The sequence below is a fragment of the Numida meleagris genome, chromosome 2, assembly GCF_002078875.1.
Source record: "Numida meleagris isolate 19003 breed g44 Domestic line chromosome 2, NumMel1.0, whole genome shotgun sequence".
NCBI classification, from domain to species: domain Eukaryota; kingdom Metazoa; phylum Chordata; class Aves; order Galliformes; family Numididae; genus Numida; species Numida meleagris.
In genome coordinates, this window is record NC_034410.1 from 89,377,413 (window position 1) to 89,400,375 (window position 22,963).

Below are 22,963 nucleotides of genomic sequence, written 5' to 3' on the forward strand. Positions count from 1 at the left end.
GCGTACAATGCAGCCCTACTGTGTGGATATTAGCTTAGGAGGGGATTTGGTTTGCTGTGTGAGTAGAGCAAAGGGAAGAACTAAGTCGTGCTTTCTGTCTCCCTATGAAAATGATTGATTTTTATCCTATATAAGCAGTTTCATCTAAGTTTCACATTCCGTGTGGTGTTCCAGCTCTTCCCTTGACCTGTATTCTACAAATACACACAACTGGGAGGGTTTTTTTTTCTGTTCATTGGATGTTTTCCTGTTTGCAATTATGTCTTATTGCTGTGATACACTCCAGTGCTCAGGATGACATAATTCTCTTTGGGAACCTGGTGTTCCTTAAGAGCCTGCAGGCGCTGGCCTGTCACCTTGCTGTCTTCCACCAGTGAGGTTAGGGACATCTAACTCTTCATCTTTATTTCGTAGTTGGTTACTTTTCTGTCACAGTTCTTTGAAACTCCTCCGAACTTGTTCATATTTGCAGGTCTGCACAGACATTCTGCGAGTGCGGTGTGTTTTTGATGGACCTTCCTTTCTCAGGGTAAAATGCTACAGTTTTGTACTGCGAACCTGCTTTCTGCCTCTACCCCCTGCCATGTACTGTACTTAATGCAGGCTCTTGCATACTGCCCATGACTGCGGTGTATATATTATGTTTAATGCTCGTATAACAATACAGCTGGTACTGCAATCATGTAAGTGTCCTTTTTAGAGGAGTAGTTTTAGTTTTATAGCGTGCTTTTGTTTGTGAAAGTTATGCTGAAGAACCTCACCTAGTACACTCATATTTAACTTGTTGTCTACTGTAACATCTGTTATTTTCAGCATTGCTCCATCCCGGATTTCGCCCTCCAACTGCATGGGGTTTTTGGATCGCTTCCCTTCACTTGTCTTAGCCTGCTTTCTTTCAGAATGAATCTCATTTGATTATTCTCAGACTGCATTTCTATTCTCTCCAAGTCCCTGTGCGTTACTTCCTTGTCCCCATTATTTCTGCAGCTCCTCCAAATGTGGTATTTCCTGAAAACTTAAGTTAGCGTGCTGTCTCGAGTCTCTTCTGGATCATTAAGGAAAACATCAAGTGAAATAGGACCTTATACAGATCTTTGCAATGTTGCACCTTTTTCCAGTGTTATCCTTTGCTTTTATCTTTTTTTTTCCCAAATCAAGTCATAACATTGATATCAAAGTGCAAATCACTATCAAATGTTTACTGAAAATCAAACACATCACATCTGCTCCTTTCCCTCAACTCTTTGTGTTGCGGTGCTAGCCAGAAAAGGGGCCAATTTCTAGATGGTTCTGCTATTCTGAATAGATTCTGAATAGAAATCACAGTTTCATTGTCCTCAGGCTTGTAGCCTGGTTTACTTTATAGGAAGCCTCATGAATTAAAACAGCTGTGCAGCCCATTTTGAATTCTGGTTTTGAGGAGGTCAGAGCTGGGAGGAAATAAGTGGAGTCTGTGCTTGTGAGAAGGGGGTTACGTGGGGAGGTATTGGGTTCTCTTTTGTCTGGCTGCATAAGATATGTAACTTAGGAGTAGAAGTCAGATATCTGTTTCTGAAGAAGTGGTTGAATCCCAAAGTGTTCTTGTATTTCTGGACCTGTGCTTCCCATGTAGTGTTTTATGCTGTTCTTCTTTGTCCTTCTGTGATCTGTTTTATCTTAAGCTATCTCCAAAAAATCCTAATGAGAAGCTTTAACATCTAATTTTAGAGCACCAGTATCTGAAGCTATATCCAAACTGAAGGCATGAGGTGGTGTCAGCAGCCACCGCCCTCCCAAGCACTTGGCAAAATTCCTCTGCTGCAAGTGTTGGCCGGGTGTCTGCAACACACAAAACCTGTAATGCTTAGGGCTGTAGTAAAAGGGACCTTTGTCACTCTCAAATACAAGAGGTAAACTGCTGTTTTGGGTAATAAGCAAAGGAATTAAGACAAAAATAAGAAGATGACAGAAACTGAAGGAAAGAAAGTGAGAGAGTGCTTAGCCAAGAAGTCTTTCAATGGGGAACATGAGTTATAGTCCCTGGAGATCATGCAAAAGGCATCCCATTCATGACTTTTTGCTTTGACCTGGCCATAATAAAATCTCGAAAGTTTCTGGTGACAGTAATGCCTGCACTGCACTGGTTAGAGCAATATTTTATACCAGTGATTTAAAAGGATTGTTAGTACCCCTTTTCAGCTGGGGCAAGCGTCTGGGAGCGGGCAGAAATAAATTTCATCTATTTTTTCTAAAAAGGTTGTGATGCTATTGCTGGGCCACATGCTGGCTCCCCTTCCTTCTGCCTGCATCCCCTCTTCCCCAGTTCTTGCTTAAGCAATTAACACAGACACTGCTATTGAGGCTCCTCATCTGATCTTTAAAATTATTTCTGATATGTTTAGTACTGTTTGTGCAAGCCGTTAGGGGAACTGAACGTACCAAGATGCTACTGCAAGGTGCTAGAAGCTGTGTTGTATAATAACCTTACACATTTCTGTGTGTTACACTGGCAGTGGGAGTTACGCTTCAGCATTGTGGGAGTGCCCAGTTTTACCTCGTCACCACCACCATGCATTTTCATATTCTTGTGCTACATTTTCCACCTGGAAAATCCCTTTTTCTTGTTAGCCGTGCTAACCTGGCAGAGCCAAAAAGGGCTGTAGCCATCTCCCAGGCTTTCTACACAACTGTTAGGGCATACAGAACTGTGATCTGTCCATCTGTATTCTCCCCTCTCCGTAAGCCTAGACTAAAAATGGATTACCTTGCTACACCTCCGCATCAGGCCGCCTCAGTCAGTTTGGCTGAAACAACACCGTGTGTGGGGTTTGGACAAAGTCAGGCGGCGCCGAGGAGCACCAGAGGTAGGCAGAGCTCCCCACAGCTGCTGGCCTCTGTGGCCGTGCTCCTTCATCACAGCCAAGTTGACCAAAATGATGGGATGACAGCTGTGAGGATCGAGGAGTCGCTGGCTCTCCTCAGCCCTGGCAGCAGATCTGGGGTGCTGCACACCTCCCCACGTCCCTGTGCTGGGCTCAGCCTAGCCTGGAGGCCGGTTCAGCCCCCACTGAATACACTGAATACTGCCGCAATCAAATGATTCGGTTTTGCTTTCCTTCATTATTTACTGCGCTGATCAAAGGACCCACTCCTCGTGATCGTAAAGGGAAGCCTTAAAATCTTATTTAAGAGCACAAATATTTTGGGCTTTGACAGATGTGCTTTGAAAGTAACGCAGATGTGCAGTGTCAGATTTCACTGCTGCATGCAGTGTCTTTGTTTCAAACAGTAAACTTAGCCGGTAGTGCCAGGCATGTGCTTTCCCAAAGCCCTGCCCCCTGCAACGCAGGAAAAACAAGTTTGGGAGGTTATGGTTTTTTTTTCCTGACTTTATCCCCTTGGAGAATTTGAAAGGAAAATGATCTTAGCAGAGTGAGCACTCAGCCCTGCAGAACTGGAAATCTTATGGGTTATTTTTAACCTAATTACCTTGAATTGAATGAAAACATAAGATTTGTAGGCTGTTTTTTTTTTTCTTGCTTGAATTGAAGATGAGTTTAAATAGACTTTATTTGCAATGGAGCTTCAGCTGAAGACATACTTCTTCCATTGTGCCATTTAGACAAATGCCAGTGGCACTGCGTCCTGCTAAGGAACAATACTTGATTTTCTGAAGCGCTTTTATGAGTTGATGGGAGAGGATATGCAGCGACAGAGCAGTTCACTCCTTTCCCATTCTCACCACTCCTCTGGATACGATGATTTCTGTGGACTGGTGGCATTTTAGGTGGAGCATAGTCTCCTTACGCTTGCCTGGCAGTGGCTCATTACCTGCCTGTTAATTGAAACTGAAAGTTTGTCAGATGATTCAGTTCAGTTACATGTTAAATGGATTCAGTGAAGTAAGCGTTACTGCTGTGATGAAAATTTCTCTGGAGCTGATTTGTGAACTGATTTGGAGGGATTCAATGACTTTATCATCAGCTCTGAACGATAAGCATTGTGAGAGTGGGCAGAGGTAGCTGTGCTCCAAGCAAACAAATCACACTCTTCTCCTTCCCTCTAAAGTGCTTTAATTACTGCCCAGTATGTTCCCTTTCCAGCACACGTATTAGATAAATTTGCTCTGGAATGCTGAGAAGCAAAGAAGAAACTGAGAAGAATTGAAAGTCTGGCTTGAATTCTATAATCTCAGTGGCTGACAATGAATGAATTCCTTATCTCTCAGTAGATTGAGCTGTCGTAAAATTTACCTAAAGTTTGACTCAAAGCATAAACGTATGTTAAAATAAAAATGTGTCTGCTTTAAACTAACGGACAGAAAATCCAAAGTTTACATTCTCCATGACTCATCTTTTACATTGGGCCACTGCTAAAGTCTCTCTTAAGTGAGCAATTTATTCTGTACGCTGTATCTGCTTATATTCTTGGTTTCAGTGTGGAGCCAATTTTTATTGCTGAGTTATAAACCCTTTGAAAATAGGGGCTTGTAATGGAAATGCTGACAGACCTTTAACTAGGTCAGTCTTATCTGGCTCCATTATCTCTGCTTTTGTTAAAGCATTAAATGGCTGCATATTTGTTTATCTTTCCTAGAGTCCCAGAATTTTAACGTGGGTATATTATTGAATTGTTTTTTTCTTCAAAATGTCGTGAACATCCAGCATTAGAGAGTTTATCCAGACTTCACAGTGATTGTTAAAAGGAAATTGAACAGTTGTGTCTTATTTCACAATTTTCTTGCTTATACAGTACATTTAGTTTGTAGTATGTCATTACAATACTAATTCCAAAGTTGTTTTTTTCTCCTCCTATCTTATTTATTCTTGATTTTTGCTTTGTCTGTCGTACTCCTTTTTCCATTAAGTGACAATTATGTTTTTTGTTTGTCCCATTCAGATGAAAAGCCATACCACTGCAGTTTTTCTGAAGAGGAAACCCCCATGGTAACATCTCAGTTGGAGGAAATTATGAAGCTGGGAAGCCACAATGCTGGAGAAAACGAGGCCAATGAATCTAAACCAGAGATTCCAGCATTGGTGTCAGCAGTGGAGAGTGTCATCAAGGAGCCTTTTTCGAAATACCACGATGTGAAAGGTTCTGCAGACATAAAGATGCCAGCATTTCACCACAGCCAAGGGCTTCCTTGCTCCAGTCACTTTGCTGGCTTTGTTTCTGGTGTGGGCCAGACATCTTCAGACATGGTCATGGACTTGAAAACGTCACTTGAAATGCAAGCTAGTTGCTCTAGAGAAAATTTACTAGACTTACACAGGGAGCATCCTCTGATAGAAAAAGGTGCTGAAGTTCAAGAGGCAGCTCCACTTGATCTGAGTGAAAAATCAACAAGGGATAATTCATGCAATAAAAATTTGAATATATCCTTGCAGGCTGCTTTAATTATCTACCCATGTCCTTTCTGCAGTCACAAGACCTACTACCCTGAGGTCCTGTGGATGCACAAAAGAGTTTTGCACAAAATCAGCTGTAACTCAATGGTACCCCCATGGGTTCAACAGAATGGATTCAAGAGTATTAAAAACAACCTGGTTTTCCTGGCAAGGAGTGGGCGTACCGGCCCCCCTCCCGTTCTTGGTGGTAAGGAATGCCAGCCTTTGCCCGTTGCCAGATTTACACGTACTCAAGTGCCAAGTGCATTACCAGGGTCCAAAAGCAGTTCTCTTCCTGTTGGGATGACTGCTAAGTCCGGGAGTATGCATCAGTCAAAGGACAGTCATGCGTTTGGCCACTGTGGTCCTCGCTTATCAGGTCTGGATGGGTACAGGCAGCCCAAAGTAAACCATTCACAGGAGCAATACAGCATAGCAGCACAACAGCCTCCGCTGAAAAATAAATATGAAGCAAATTCCAAACTTATGCAAATGGGAGCCTATAGCGGAAGTGTAACGCCTACTCAGACAGTCATATCCAGGCCTAGCACGCAGCCTACCAACAGTAAACAAGTGGAAAAGTACGTGGTTCCCCAGGGAAGTACTGGTTTTGTCCCTTCAGGTAAGCACTGTGCATCTGATTCCATGAAGGCCAAATACAACCCACCACCGCAGTATCATCCCCTTTGCAAAAGTGAGCAGTACACTAAACATGAAGAGCCGTCGGTGCCTCAGAGGGAGTCTCTCATAAAGGCTGGGAATGAGATGAGGACATTGGCAAACTGCACAGCTGTGGCACGAGCAAGTCCACTGATGCAGCCCCAGCCTGGTGCAGCAGGAGTCTCCTCAGTTTTACACTCCAGCAAACAGGATCTGGGATCAGACGGGCACGAGAAACGTTTGGACATTTTAAATATCTTTAAAACATACATTCCAAAGGACCTTGCTTCGTTGTACCAAACCTGCGGTGCCAACAGCCCAGTCCTGGATCACGCAGGTAAGATTTCACAAGCCCTTCCAGAGCTGGGCACGTGATTTGGTTGCTCCTTCATTCTGAGACGCAACACGTTTAACAGTTTCTTCCTCTCCTTTTAGCTGTTGGGATTATAAATTCAGTGTTCTGTCGTTTCTGGATAGGCTTGAATAGATTTGTTTACTGATCTCTAACATTGTAGCATCCCCCCTTGTGCACTGCATGACATTTCTGTCACGGGTTAAATGTATTTGGTTCCACCTGGAGTGTTACTGTTCCTTTGTCCCCTTGCTTCAAGCAGGCAAGAGTTACACAGATGTGCTGTCACACTATGATTCTAGTGATATGCTGGTGCTGGCAAACATCATAATCTTTTTGCTTCGGGCAAAATAAACATCCTCTGGGGCTTATCTGTGATGTTACTTCAGAGGTTTTGTTCCATTTTGCCTGCAAACAAGTCTTCCAACAACAGAAAGAGATAATCACTTGTCAGTGTCCTTTGTCTTTCTTGACAAAAGTCTTAAGATCTTCCTGGTCCATATCAAAGACAACTATAGTATTTTTCGAACGATTCTTTTGATTTTTGTTTGTATGTTTGTAATTAAAAAGAGGTGGAACTGAATATGTGCCTGCTAATTCACATAAGCAGGAAAGACTGCTGTGCAAATAACCCATTTAAATTTCTGGGAATAAAAAAGTAAGTACCACAGCTCTCCTGTCTCTTGCCAATCAACTGCCATGTAAAAAAAATATTTATATATATAACAAAAAAAGAAACCTGTGCATTTGCATTTGAAACCATACACTTCCTACTATCTGCCAGAATTAGTTTGCCTTGGTGGAAACTTAAAATCACAGTGATTTATTACTCTAGGGATGAGCATGTGGAATTGGAGAATGGTAACCAGAGTCCCAGGTTTTGCCATCTGTAACCTGTCCAGGTTTCTTAAACGCTTCTTCTCTTAATAGAAGCTGTGCAAGAACTGACTTCCACATACAAAAAGCACTTGTTTCACACCTTTATTCCTACAACTGGAAGTGCCTAGTATCTTTGCATGACATGATGCTCTCTGTTTCATCAAAGGAGTGTGAGCTTGTGAGCCCATTTATAATGAGGGATGAAACACAGGACGTTGAAAAGCTGGTAGTCTAGGGCCAGTTGCGACCTAGTTCCCAGAAGCTGTATGCAAGTTGACTGCTGTGGCAGCCATGAGGCAGGGAAAGACCCATACGGTGTGTTCAGCTCTTTGTGAAAGCCTTTTGGGGAGTCGGGGAGGCCAAATAGCCCATGAGGTGCAGCCACTCTGTTGTTGGTTTTACTCAATCAGATAAAAAGCAGTGCTGGGTAAGAGCTGACTGTTATTTACTGTTATTTATTACTATTGAGTAAATCATTTAGCAGGTGGTTAGAGGCTGTGTAATTATTGTAACTAACATCAAGATCGTGGTTTTTGTTAAGGAAGAGAGAAGGACTTCATCGGTTTCTACAAATGCAGGGCCAGTGTTCCTATACAGATCTTAGCCAGGTCTTCTTTTGGCATCACAGCGTCTGGGAATGTTGTCCGAAGTTTCTTCCTGCTCTGATTACTGGTTAATTGTTCCACCAGCACCTTGGGGTACCTTAGTGTGGGTCAACTTGCTGATGTTATTTGAGACTACATCCTGTCAGCCTGCTCAGAGAAATCTTATTGATCCAGAGAGCTCCCAGCCATGCTAGGAGAGGTGGAGAGAAACAATAAAAGACATGAACTGAAGCTGACTTGAGTGAATGCAGGCACCAGAAAACCCATGAGGAACGTTGGGGCACAGTAAAAATAGGGGCAAGGTTTCCAAGGAGGTCTCCATTTACCTGCTTTTAAAGAAAGGGATTTTATTACGTGAAATGTTTTTGCTGGGCAATGATTTCCAAAGACATTTTAACCGGACATGATTTAGTGCCTATCTCTGCTTTGAAATCTCTTCTTTCATTCCAAGTGTTTTACAGCAATCAAGTTTTCTCAGTTACAAAACACTGTTTTTCAGCTTGGCTTTCACCATTAGCTCTACATTTTCACCAGCAATGAACAAGAGCCTGCATGCTGTGCTTGTAAACATCTGCATCAGCAGAGGTGACCCACTGTTGCTGTCACCACTGCTGAAACACACCACCCTCTGCCTCACTGTGCTTATGTCCACTGTTTGGTCTCTATGAATGTTCAGCAAACATCATCAACTGTCTCTGCATGGAGGAATTCAGTGACACACCTTTGCTTCATCTGCACTTCCCTGTCAGACACCATTGTGTCAGACTGCCCCTCTGCTGCCATCTGTTGCACAGCAACAACGTGCAGCAGAATATTGGTGGGAAGGTTCAACCTCTACTGCCATACCACCAACATCCACCTCTGATGCTGTGGGTCAACATAATAAAACAGCAGGCATTGCTTTCAGAGCAGCCCTCATAAAAAGCTGTTTCAGGGAGAAGGAACAAGAGCCTCCCAACTGCACACAGAGGAGGCTGAATGAACCTTGTCCGAAATAACACATAGTCCTAGGCTGAGCCCTTTGAGTCTCTGTCAGTATGCATCATACAATTAAATGTTCATATGACATTGTGACATGGAACAATGAAAAATCCTACTTAGATATACTATTTGTTGCGTAGTTTTTTTCCTGTTTGAATGTTCCTCATAGACTTTATTTGGGCGCTCGGCGTTAATATGTCCTCATCTTGGAACATACTGGAATATTTTAGTGTGCAGTTGTGGAGGGCTTGACTTCCTCTGTGGAGCCTTGGTTTATTTCTGGGATCCTTCCTTTTACGTTTGTGTTTATTCCAACGTGTCCTTGGAAAGTTGTGTGTTCTGTAGTGATGCAGCTGCAATCGCAAAGCTTCTTTGCTTGGAATAGGTTTGTTTTGTGCTGCCCAAACTTCCTGAACACTCAGAGAGAAAATCTTATTGTTACACATAATACCAGTTATTTATTTTGTTTGTAGTATTTACATCATTTGTGGTCCTAGGAAAGGAGGGGTTACGGCAGCAGGTGTGCTCTTTCCCTGGGTCTCCTTCGGGGACAGCTTTGTGTGCTGTTCTCACAGGAGCTCCATTCACATGGTCACCCTCAGCTACCTGAATTTGCTGACACCTGCAGCCATCCAGCATCTTTTGTTCATGTGTAGGGAGTGTGTCCTGTATGGTGACTCATGAGACTATTACTTGCAGTGGTGATGCCCAGAGCACAAGGCTCTGGAGTATCAAAAGCCTTATGGTGTCCCTAGGAAATACTACAATGGCAATCATACCTTGAAGCTATCTCCCTTTTTCCGCCTGTGTTTTAAAATAATTGCCATTAAGTAACTGCCAGGGAGGGGTTTGATAAAAGGGCTAATCCGTTCACCTCGGCATTTGGACACTTTGGCTTACAAGAGCAATTCTCAGCCTTCCCTCCTAAAAACATGAGATGGGAACTGCGCTTCCATGAATACTGCTGAGACAACTTTTGGGTTGCTTCAGGGCTTGTTACTAATGCCCCATCTGCCCTGGTTCCTGGGTGGGGAGCTGTGGTCACCGGAGTACAGGTTTGGTGTGTGCGGATGGAGGAGGAAATAAGCCTCACTGTTTCTGAATGCAGCTGGGTTATTGTGGTGGCTGCTTATTTGATTGGAAACAAGAAGACAGGACAGATTTTGCTGTACTTAATAGCAGAAAAAAACATTTTCTGCTTCAGAGTGTATGGTAATATAAAACTAAGTTGGAGAAGAGCATATTTGTCTTTCACTGGAACAGTTTGCCCAGAGAGGTGGTAGAAGCCCGATCCCTGGAGACACTCAAGGTCAAGGCTGGATGGCGCTCTGAGCACCCTGATGTAGCTGTAGGTGTCCCTGCTCATTACAGGGGAGTTGGACTAGGTGGCCTTCAGGGGTCCCACAGAGGTCACAGAAAGCCACCTGAGAAACCCAAGTCTCCTGGGCTTTAGGGAGCCATTGTATTTGTGTGTGTGAGACAGAGATCTGGATTTGTCCCTAAGTCACGAGCTGGTTTTTGACTGCCGGGCGGGAACTTTTTGGAGATATATCTGTTCATCTGTTCAGTTACATTATATAGACTGTACTGCCATCTACAGGAGGTGCTATTATAGAAGTAGAAAACAGCCATAGGATCTTTGGTTTGGTTGTTTTATTTTTGTTTTGTTTTTCTTTCCTTAGCCAGAACAGCTTTTTCATAATCTGTGCTATGGTAAAAGCCATCATAGGATGCTTGGTGTTATACATGCACAGTAAGCAGCAACCCATCTCCTTTTCCATTCACTTTGAGGTACAGCAATCTGTATTTTGGATGGGTCCTCTGGCATCCTGCAGTTGATTTCAGTATTTGTTTTATTCACCGGCACTGCTTTTGTTCACAGTTTTACTCTTTTAAAATGCTGTAACAGGAAGGGAAAAAAAAAAACAACACAAGACAAAACAAACGAAAAGCTCAAACTTCATTTCCACTGACAACCCCCTGAGAATGTCTTTAAAAGCCAAAGTATTCCAGTGGCAAATGAAAACATCAACTCTTCCCTTCTGAGGAGGGAGCTTTACCAAAATAGAAAAGATGATGTTCAGCCATATTTTTTTTTTAAAAAAAAAGCCCAATAAAAGTCAAATGTGTCTTTTTTGATCAGCAGCAAAAAGACAAAGACCAGCCCTTTAAGTCAGATACTGTAAACTGACCTTTGGAGAAAAAGGAGAGGTTTGAGTGGTTTTCCACAAATGCTAATGGCCTAGAAAACATGTTTACCGAGGGCCGGAGGAAGGCTGCTGCGCCCGACTAGCTCAAAATGTCCGGAATGACACTTTCATTCACAGATGTCTTTCGTCTGTGCCTCGGAGCTCTGGGGTCAAAGCAGCACCGGCAGGCAGGTAGGCAGGGGCTAAAGGTTTGATCAGTTTGTGATGGCTCCACTCACTCTGCATTTGTCTCTGAGGTATTGCCGCCCGGGGGGGACAGTCGGGCTCTGGTCCTACTCACTTCCTATTATCCATGTGACTTGTCTCCGCCACGCTGGAGTCACTTTGATTTGCCTGATGTACTGCTTGACAAAGCTGGGTGATAGCTGAAAAGTGGATCCAGCTGCTCTGAAAAGCGCACACCTGACATGCCAGTCCTGGTGCGGGCACATCATGGGGAGCATTTTTTAATTCAATGTAATTTATGCATTCTTGCAGTCCTGTGTGTGCCTGGCCTGTCAGCCGGTGCCTAGATGAAGGCTGACAGTTGTCATCCAGGGCCTGAAGGTAGTCTCACATAATGACACATTAGACATACTAATGATGTTTTCTTCTGGCATAATGTTTTCTTCTCAACTTTCCTCTCTCCTCTCCCCCCGCCCCCTCCCTGTCTCCCTCCCTCCCCTCCTCCATATCAACTACAGGGATGCTTAGGACACAAACACGCCAAGGAGACTGCGTCTGCAGGGAATGTGGAAAATGCTTTAACCAACCCAGTCACCTCAGAACTCATCAGAGGTCCCACACAGGTACATTTTCACGCTTGCTCTTGCTTTCTCCCTTTCTCGCTTGCCTTCTTTCAGATTCAGCTGACAGAACGCCAAGAATTACGTTTCACGTATCACGTTAACCTCGGTAATTCCGATACCTAAATCTAATGTACAGGTTTTTATTTTTACGACTATTGCTCTTGTTCTCCGGATATTGCTTACCTGATCCCCGCCCAAACTCCATAAAATTGCAATGCATTTAAGATAAGTCTGTTTGCAAATGTTTTATTTTAATTAGAGAGTAGGGTACTCAGAAATGAATATGCTAATGAATTCTGTTGCCACCAGCACAAATTGAAATCAAAGTACTCCTTTCAGCAGAACATAAGGCTTTGTTTTGCCTCATCACTGCTGTTGACAGGACCATTTTTGTGGGAAACGAGATTTCCCTCAGACGGGTCAGTCCCGAAATCGGCAGCCCTCTGCAGCGGGTTTTAACGTGGCACAGCCTGCTGCTGAGCTGGGGGAGGCCAGAGCCAGCGGTGTCATTGCCTCCCAAGCATCGCACGAGACAGTGAGACTAGCGGGTTCTCTCTGAGAAGTGTGAATGATGCATACATAAGCCAGTCTGATGCAAAATGACAGAGGCCAAATGGTAAGTAATGCAAGAAGAGGGTCCCTTTACACATACACCGATAATTAATGTTGTCAGTGATTGCTTTCTTCAGTGCTGAAGTCTGAATTAAAAAGGGCAGTGGCCCTAGGCTGCCATTAGCACACTCTCTTACAGTAAGTGTTACGGTAAATTGGTATTTTCCGGCCACAGGCTAGTAGCTGGTGTCTTTTTCTGAACGTGGTTAATCTGTAATGGTCTCAAATAATGTACACACACTGACGAAGCTTGAATGTTCATCTGTTAACAAGCCCCCTTGTTCCCACAGTGGTGTTTGAGTCTAATGGACTCCGAGGTACTGAAGTTCACACCACCTCCGCAGATGCCCCAAAACAAGTATGTTTTACAATTAATTGGATGTTTGGTTTTTAATGTGGTAGCTGGGAAAAAGTTGCACGGTGATGCTCATCAGTAAAGCGCTGACTGTTTTATAACATGTATAAATAATAATGGTGTTGCTTGATATTTAGCTCTTAAATTTTTTAAGCATTATGTCGATGTCTGTTACATAGAGAGTCAGTTAATTGTAGATCAGGTAGTTAGTGTTTAAATAAACATGTTACTGGCTTACTGGAGAGTGGGTGGGATAGCTAGCTCTGTAATGTGCAGTGATATGAAATAGTGAGATGGTATTTAAAGAATTCCTAGGAATAATTTACTTCTACAACTAATATGCTTTCTGCTGCAACAATGCAATTAACACTTTGACTGTATTTTTCTGAGGAGCATTCAGAATATAACAGCCAGTATCTAGTCTCTCAAAGGCTCGTCTCCCACTTTCTGTGGACTTCATGAGGTGGTGTTGCTTTCCTGTTTTTAGAATACATTTCCTGTCTTAACAAACACTTCTCAGCACTCTGAATTATGCATAAGAAATCTATTGCTTAGAAAACCATTAAACTGAATTTATTTCGTATATCCCGTATCTTTGGATATCACTGTCATAACGTGAACCTTCCCACTCCATCTTCAAGCTTGGCAGGTGGGTTTCAGGGCACGCCTTCTCATGGGCAGTTTCCTTTCATCGTGGAGTTGCCTTCAACATCACTCACTCCTTCCATGTTTTTAATATAATCTTACTACAGACAATTTTTTACGACTTTCCTCTCGTCTCTTAGTAAGCAATTACAGATGACTATGGCCATGCTTAGAGAATGGAGCTCAATGCTAGTCCTACCTTCATGAAGATTAGGAGCTGCTTCAACTTATTCAGTAAACATCCTCACCAGGCACCACCACGTTGCTTAGTTCACATGCTGCACCCTTTGTGGAGATCCTTCGTGTCTTCTCTGTCTCGTGTCTTCTTTCTGCCCTGGAGGCTACTATGGGAACTCAGCCTCTGCCATGGGAATATCTGGCCTGTCAGAAGAGTGGCCAAACAGCTCTCTTCATAAAGTTTTCAGGTAGTTGTTGTTCTGGGCAAGGCTCATTTTGGTTTTATGGGACAGTAGCAGCTAAGTTCTGTTCTAATTGGAGAACTAGATGAAGTGCTGTCTTTATGATGCATCAAATTGTGCAAGGACATCACTCTTAGTAGAAGAATATGCTGGAGCAGAACACTGCAGTGCTGCAAACTGGCTCAGCCATTCTTCGGTTCTCATCAGTTTAGTGAGGTAGATTTAGTAAACCTAAACATCTTGAAAATGCTCTTTTATTTTTTCAAGCTGATGGATTGTCTCTTATATAGTTGAAATCAAATTCTGAATGCAGTGTTACAGCTTTTGGACGTCTTGCTCTAAAAGACTATGTAAGATCACAATTGGAAATATATTTCCAAAAACTTCTGAAATGGCCATATCTACCGAAAAGAGATGTGGCAGCTAAGTTGGACTCTTCTTAAAAACTGTGTTATATTAATGCACAACAAATTTACTCATAACCCTGTCTTAGTAAACTGCTACACCAGAATTTATTGACTGGCTTCTTCCACAGCAAATGTAGTTTGCTGTTGCAGACTCAGTCCATGTCAATCTGTCTTCAAACCATTTGATTAAATTACAGAATCTTTCGATACACTAGAATGCTGGGTAGAGGTTGGGCTTGTGAATCGCTTTGTTTCTTCCCAGTCGGTATTTCTTCCACAGAAGCTGTAGTATGATCACTTTTCTGTGAGACAGTTTCCTTTCTTTTGTCTAGTTTGCTCTTCAGTATCAGCCTTTGTCTCAGTTCGTCGGTGTCTGTGTCAGTTAGGATTATTCGGTTGTCTGCTGTTTTCCTTGTTCTCATTGCAAGCAGGCTTTGCACTCCCCCAGAAGCCTCCACCTGCACAGTCCCTGGGCTTCAGCAAGGGAATACATTTGTCTCTACCCACAGCTGCAGGGACCTTTAGAAGCACGGGAAATAGTTTGCACCAAGAACAATGCCTGCAGCACTCTGGTAACATTACAATTTCCCACTTTAAAAATTGTCACTCCGTGTCTTCATTTCATTTCTTAATTGGGGACAGATCTATTCTTGAGAGTTTACAGTGTAAAGTCAGTTCAAGTTACAGAAGTGCCACGCACATGCTTCAAGCAAGAAACAATAGTTAGCGCATTCAGTAGCTTTAGAATGAGGGTTTTTTTTTTTAACATTAAGTGGAAATGATTCACTTTACATAATGTTTCCTCCTCACAGGTAAAATATCTTCCCTTGAGTAGTCAGCTAAAGAGTAAAAATATTAATATTAGTATTTCACAGTTCCCCCATTCCCTTCAGGAGTCAGAGAAGATCATCTCTAAAGGTTTCCCTTATAAAAGAAAGTTACGTAGGGCTTTTAAAATTCCCCGACACAGTAGCTTACAACAGTGCTGCATTATATAGCAGTTTTCTCATGGAATAATTTTAATTCCATGTGTTAAAAATAGAGGCTACAGTGAGGCTTTTTCAAAAGTGAGCCAGCTAAGTTTATATTTAGGTGTTTAAATAGGAAACCTACTTTAGGGTAATGAACCACCCAGAGGAGATGCAGGTGCTCGGTAGCACTGAAAAGTAGGCCACCTATAGGGCTGTATAAAGAGGATCATATACACCTAATGTTGGTAATATCAGCATTAGTCTGCATTTCATGCTTTGGCATTAGCACCAATGAAATAAATACCTTATTTCCTACCTGTTGTTCCTATCTCGTAACATTAATTTCTGTGTTCTCTTCTACCCAAATGCTTAACAAAAATTTCCACCAAATGAATTTCTCTTGAACTCTAGAATGTTTCCTAATCTTCTTTCTCTAAAGGACAAAAAATGCTTATTATATACCCCAAGTCAATACAATCTGTGCAAAGTCTTGCAGATCCACTTGAAATGCTGCAGTATTAAACATACTGAATATTCTGAATATTTTTATAAATGCTAAATATCCCAATATATCCATAATTAAGCTTACTTATCCACAATGAATATGTATCTTAATTTGGAATACACTAAGCAGCATCGAAAGACCTGATTTAGTAAGCATGAATTCTGAGAGCACACTCCAGTTGCTTATACGGAGCACAACAAAAGCTGGCTCCCTTTCGGAAGGGCCCCTGCAGCAGCATGAATCTCTAAACCACTGCAGCTCTTGAAGCAAAACTCTCTTAAAGCGTGGGATCATTGCAGAGGAACAGCCTGCTGCTGCGGCACTGCAGCCAGAAGCCCAACTCCCAAGTGCATTCAGTAGCACAAGGATCTGTCCATAGTCTGCTTTTCCAAAATGCTAACATCAGCGGCGGTGGTTTCTAATGGATAAGCCTCATGTTTAACTTAATCATTTTTAAAAAACATATAAAAACATGTCCCGCTTTAGGGATATAGTTTATCAATGCTGTGTCAAACAATACGCTCTAAAGTTTTTTACAGGACAAGAAATTGTATTTTCAAAAGGCATAGCTTACTGGTTCGCAACATTCACTCTAATTGAGAATATACATGTGTGTGAAGCATATTTACAGTGCTGGAACCAAAAATGCTGGAGCTCACTTCGCAGATTTGCTTTTTGCTCAAGTGAAGCAAGCAAAACCCCCAGAACTCTAACCTTTGTCCTCTCCAGAAAAGCATCCTTTTACTCACAGAAGATCAAGGAAAAGCTACAGGCTAGGAAGGAAAGTTAACGGTTGGTATCATGGATGTCTGTGGCTGAAGCTTTCCATATGCCAGAAGGCAGTGGCACTTTTCTGCTAAAGATCTAGAGACACAGCAGAGCCTCTGTGACAGGAGCATGACACCATCATTAAGGAGCCCGTGAGCTTTAACTTTCTCCACTATGACTATTTAAAAACATTGCTTGTAGTGCTCAATACCCATATAAGATAATGATGTGAAAAGCTAGAATTTGAATGATAGACTGGAAGAAACCATCATCAAGAAAAGAAAACAATATGTGTGTTGCAAAGAAACTTGGAGAAAAGGCTGGGGACCTCTGTTACCTCACATGGGCTTATAGGACAACTACAGCACAGCCCTGCTTGTCCTTAAGCAACTGGAGGGAGAGGGGGAGGAGCAAAATAAAATAAATGATTTTTTTTTTTAAAAAAGTTATTTAAACTGTTAGCTTTGTTTTTGTTTTTGTTTTTTTTTTTTTTTTGCATTTGAAGTTTTAGCACTGTCTTTTCGAAGTTCTATTTCTGACATTTGTTCATATGAAATGTCTTGCCCCAGTTCCTTGCTGAGTTTCTTCTAAAGATCATGATTAATAGTTCAGTCTTCATTATTGCAAATGTTATTTTTAAATAGTTATTCTGAGAACAAGAATTCCATTAATCAAAATAATAGATAATGAACAAATAAATGGCAACCTAATTTGTCTCGTTCATACATATGGAGATTATAATGCAAACAATCAAGGAATCATGGAGGTTGCTGTACTGGAATCTGAGTTAATATGCATGTGCAGGAGTCCATCAGGTTGGAACACTATAGCCAGGATTAGCTGCTGTAGGTCTTTCCCCCTTGCAAACAAACTGAAAAGGTGTCCGTGCTCCAAGCTGATTATTGTAATTTATTTCGATGTCATGTGATCATCTGTCTCCAATACATTAAAATGCACACAGACTGATTTTTCCTTTTCTTTTTAACTGGCGTAATGCCCTAAAACTCAGTACAAAAACAGCTTTTGTCAAGGAAGCTGAAGATTTCATCTACAAAAAGCTCTGCTTTCTTTTTTTTCCCCCTCTAAAATTCTGAAAGTGAAGAAAGTTTTTAAAATGGTTAATTTTTCACTTCAGGAAGAACACAATCCAGCCACGCATCAGATAGTTCAAAATTTGACTGACTTGCTAACGCACTGGAAACCCAAAGGCTTAGTGATAGCTTTCAATCTACTGGAAAATCTGTCTTTGGTCCCACTTTGTATGGGTGAAACTGTGGGCTGTCCCTCTTTTTCCATGAGTGGACATGAGTGCAAAGGAGGGAGCCGCTTCTGCCCTCAGAAAGCTCAGGTACCTTTTCCTGGTGGGAGGCTCCTGCCCAGGGCCGCTGCCTTCACCTCCACCAGCCTTCAGCCTCCTCTGCTATGGAGATGTGATTTCTGGAAGGCTTTCTTTGCCTTCCTTTTGCTGGTATTCTCCGGGAGCTCCCATTTGCTGGTGCAGTTTTTCAGCGGAGCGCTGAAGCCTTCAGCTCTCCCTCTTGCTAGTGCTGCTGCAGGAAAGCCTTCCTCCCCATCAAGGAGGAGGACTTCTCCAAAGCGAAGAAAGACAATGGGGAAACATCCCTGGCCCGCTGTGCATCCCTGCCGGGTGGAAAAGCAATAAATCTTCCCTTTCACGTGTCCTTGATGCTCTGTGGGTGGGTGCTGCCCACAGGATGGCTGTCCCAAAGCAGCAGCCCCTATCACCCTCTTTGTCAGCTCTTGCCTGGGGAAACCAGGACGAGGTGCCCGTCCCCCCTTCACTCCTCTCCTGCAGCTGGGAGGAAGCCTGCCATGCTCCCCCCTGTCCGTGGGGCTGGTTCCGTGCAAGAGGTTTTAATGATGGATGCCTCCGCTCGGAATTGTGGCTCTGTCTCTCAGGCATGATGTAGCCGTGCAAAAATGTAAAGCATCTTTCTTAGTTTACTGCAGGAAATTCAGCATCCAACTAAGGAAGTTTTATCACATCTCTCATTCAGTTACTGTTTCCTACATTTCAAATATACTGCAGTCTGTACAGTGGCTTTTTTTTTCTTTAATTTTGTTGCAAATCTTTCCGACTTAAACCAAACTTTGACTGGTAAATGTCATGAATCTCGGGCCAGGTTTAATTAGGAATTTTCTAAATCTATTAACAAAAGAGATGCACTTAATACATTATGTCAACCAAAGCTGGGCTTTCTTCAGCTATTTCTAGGGCTGCCATAGGCACAGCTTGAAACGCGCTTGGATTTTACATGGGTGCCGAATTTTATGTTGCATTAATTTAAAATGGTCTGTTTCACTTCATCAGGACTTTAGCTTAAGGATAATGAATTTATGTAAGATTAATCTTGCCATGTTGTTTTAGGATCAGGATTGTAAACTGCATTGTTCCGACAGTGATGTTCTAAATGTCACTTTAAAGCCTTTCTCAGGAGCTGCAGGCTCCCACTTATTCATGATGTTATCTTTAATTTCACTTGATTTTCAGAATATCCCTTCTATTTTTTTCCACGTGGTAATTATTCATGAAAATTGGCTCAAAAAACCCAAAGGGAGATGACAAGGGGAAGGAAGGAGACTTCTTAGCCTTTGACAGACCTGCACAAGAATTCAGTTGTTGTTCTAAAGCTGGACTCAGGGGAGACCTTATTGCTCTCTATAACTACCTGAAGGGAGGTCGTAGAGAGCTGGGGGTCGGCCTCTTCTCTCTTGTAACTAGTGACAGGACGAGGGGGAATGGCCTCAAGTTGCACCAGGGGAGATTTAGGCTGGACATTAGGAAATACTACTTTTCTGAAAGAGTGGTCAGGCGCTGGAATGGGCTGCCCAGGGAGGTGGTGGAGTCACCGTCCCTGGAGGTGTTCAAGAAACAGTTAGATACAGCGTTGAGAGACATGGTTTAGTGGGGTTATTGGTGGTAGGTGGATGGTTGGACTGGGTGATCTTGTAGGTCTTTTCCAACCTAGCTAATTCTATGATTCTATGATTCTTTGAGCTGCCTCTGTGACCTCCACTTCAGCCTCCATGAAGCTCTCATCTGGCTATGAATCCCTCTTGGCTCTCTTTGGAGGAGCATCCCTCCATGTTCTTTACATTTCTGAGTGGCTCCATCGCGCTGTTCCTTGCTCTTCTAGTCTGCCCAAGACCTTATAGGGGCTGACAAATGTGTGATGCTAGTCAGAGGGAACGAGCACCAGAAGGGCTCTCCGGGCTCTTGATGCAGGTACAAAAGGGAAGGCGAGGAGGCAAGAATGAGCGTTTCCCTCTTTCCTTCCTACAGGGCAGAGACCACACCGGCGCCGATGTTGCCCACACGCTGCCTCTCCGCAAGGGCACCTAGAGCCCCGGCCCAGGAGCCCCCCGCAGCCCCCGCCCCGCCGGCGTCCCGGCGTCCCTGCGGAGCACGGAGCATTGCCTCGGCCAGCAGCGCTGCGCGGCGTTGGGAGCGGCACCGCGCTCTGCTAGCAGGGGGTGCCGCCGCGCCGCTCGTCGTCGGGAAATAAATGAAGATGCTACCCAAGATATATATAAATTGACGTACTAATCAGTCCCATGGTTCCTTATTTCCTTTATAATAAACAGTGGAGTTGGCAAGCACCGTGGCAGCACAAGGCATCTATATTAATCAAGAGAAGTTTGAGACACTGGAAAAATTAAACTTTATGTGATTTGGACAGCATGAAGAAGTTAAGCACTGTAACAAAAACCTCCCCGATGCTCACAATGACTATTTGATACATTTGAAAAACAGCGGTGGATTCGAGGGCTGGAGAAGTATTAATTAATGAAACTGCCACTGCCTGTCATGCTGAAAAGCAAATTAAAAAAAAGAGAGAGAGGAAGAAGGGGGGTGTGGGGAGAAGGTGGCATTTGGTGCTGAGAAAGCAATGCTTGATGAAGGATTAAAGGGACTAAAGAGAAAGACCGTCACTCTGCAATGGTTTGTTTCATTACAGTTTGGGGACCACTTGCATTTCTAGTGCTCTTGTTCTTGACTGCGCACCATTAATAGTATGTGAATATGGAAATGGAAACACTTCCACAGAAAAGCTTCTATTCTGTTTGGGAAAAGAAAAGCTAGTTGAACACTAAGAGAAACAGGCTTCTGTGTTTTACTCTCAGGACCTATTTTTGTAACAGGGCTACTTTCTTCGACCTGATCACAAAGGAAGTCTTCACGTTTGAAAAAAATAAATAAATGGACACGCTCGGCTGTCTAACGCCACCGATCCCTATGTTGCTAATGGAGAAGGCGTCATGGAGTGCCTCAGCCCGAAGCTCTTCTGCTCCTCCCTGGGCCCGGCCACGCTCCGAGAAGATGAGGCCCTTCTGTTGTGGTGGCAGGTTAATGTTCATACGATGTGTCATGTCTTGTACGCGGTGATCACTGGTGGTGTTACGAGGGGGGAAAAAAAAAAAAAAAAGCTTTATATACCTCTTCTACAGTAACTCTTTAACTGCAAGTTTTCAAGGTGGGGTTGTGGCACATAACAGGTTGTTAACCATGCAGTGTAAGCAATTAAAATGTATTCCACAGATATAAATATTTTCTTTCCTTATTGCTGTGACACTATGTGTGATGGTAATAGTTCTGAGAGTTTCAGATTTTGCACATATAATTTTATGCATTATCAAAAGTTACTGCTGCCTTGAAAGAAAACGTTCTGTGAAAATTTTTTGCAAAAGCTTTACTAGGTTTTTTTTTTTTTTTTTAATTGTAACATTTTGTAAAGGCAGGAAATGGAATTTTAAAAAAACCTAGCATGCTAAATATATTTTTCAAAAAAGCAATAATTTTACATGTACAGAAATGATGCTAACCTTTACTACAGGTCAGAGCAACAGTTTACTTAATACAATAATGGAATAGTGCTGTTTTTGTAGGGCTTCTGACACAAAGATTTGTTTTAAAAAAAAAAACAAACAAAAATACAAAAAAAAATACCCTTTAAAGCGTGATCTTTCTGTTCTAACAGTTCTGGTGGGCGGGGGGTTGCTTTTTTTAAAAAAAATCTAGTTGATAATTGGTTCTGGATACTTCTTGTTACTTGTTTTAAATTACTTGACGGTTTTTGTTACATTGCAACACTTGCAACAATGCAAATTAACGCTGTTGTGTATTTTTTGATTAGTTTTTCCTTATACCATTACACCAGATGTATACCAGAATTCTCTGTAAGTCTTGGTGTAGTTAGGAATGTCTGTGCAAATGCTTAAAAGTGACTGTAATTAACTGTTCTGTGAAGTTATTCTGAGGGAGGTCGCATAGACACATTCCACTGTACACCAAAAAAAAAAAAAAAAGAGAGAAAAAAAAGAAATATTTTGCTGTGTTGCTTAATGATTATCACTTTGGGTTTGCACTAGCTTTCTCATTTGTTTTTTTTTTATTATTATTAGTTTCTTTTTCAGTTTTGTTCTCTGTTTTGTTGCTTTTCTGAGTCATATTTTCCATGAATGGAAATGATGGTGACGGTTCAGGAATGCACAGAAGCTAGTTGCTTAAGCCTATTTGTTTGTGTTTTAGTTATTAAAAACTCTTGTGTACCCAAAATGGCACAAAAGCGTAGCGTACATTTGTAATTTCTCTTTTTTTATTTTGTTTTAATTTTTTTTTGCGAGCTGATATAGAAAATCTTAGTTAAAATTTAGAGCCCAGAGCTCTAAATTTTCTGGAGCTTTTCTTCCAAATATCTGACAGAGAAGCTAGTGCTGTCACTGCCATTACCAGGGTACTAATCAGCAAAGTTTACAATCATGATTTAGCTACACGAAGAACAACAGTAGGGGAAATCAGTTTAAATAATTATATGCTGTGTATAGCAGAGAAATGAGATTTTCACTTAATTAAACCAGAAATAAGAGTGGGTGGGAGAAAGCCAACCCTAAAGACCATCTGTTTTCTGAAATGATTCCCTCGATTTCTTCTTTTTTCTTTATCATTGTATTGTATTGATTTGTTATTTTAGTTAGGCCGTAGTATTTAAAAATGAGTTGTGTTCCTTATTTATTTAGTCAATGGGCTTTGATCAGCTCCTTTAAACGACGTGATAAGTTCTTTGGCATGACACACTCCTGTAAAAGCCCTTTTATGACTGTTACAGGGACTTTCTACTACCTCTACCAATCTACTGTTTCTTCTTCTTAACAGGTTTTTATGGTGTTGCAAGTCTAATGTAACATAGACAATAAAGGGTTTGATTATCTACACTGCAGGTTCTCAGTGTATCTGCCATCTCTCTCTCTCGCTCCTCTCTCTGTTGTTGCGTGTTTCATTATAGCTGAAGTGCAGGTGAAAGAAAGACCTCTCTTCGCCACAGTGGTGTTGTGTCCTGAGCATCCCGCACTGACCAGAAGTCGAACTTGGAGAAACATTTTCCGTGGTGATAGTCAGCTACAGCATTGTCATCATT

At 42.3% G+C, this 22,963-nt stretch overlaps 1 protein-coding gene across 1 annotated transcript in view; it reads left to right on the forward strand.

Annotated features, from left to right (window-relative positions):
- Window positions 1-22,760, forward strand: part of ZNF516 (zinc finger protein 516) — a 94,651-nt gene extending 71,891 nt beyond the window's left edge. Inside the window, exons 3-6 of the mRNA XM_021385782.1 lie at window positions 4,879-6,366; window positions 11,740-11,844; window positions 12,747-12,814; window positions 19,831-22,760. Of these exons, the coding sequence (XP_021241457.1) occupies window positions 4,879-6,366; window positions 11,740-11,844; window positions 12,747-12,814; window positions 19,831-19,890 (1,721 nt within the window). The 3' untranslated portion in view covers window positions 19,891-22,760. The remainder of the gene's footprint in view (window positions 1-4,878; window positions 6,367-11,739; window positions 11,845-12,746; window positions 12,815-19,830) is intronic.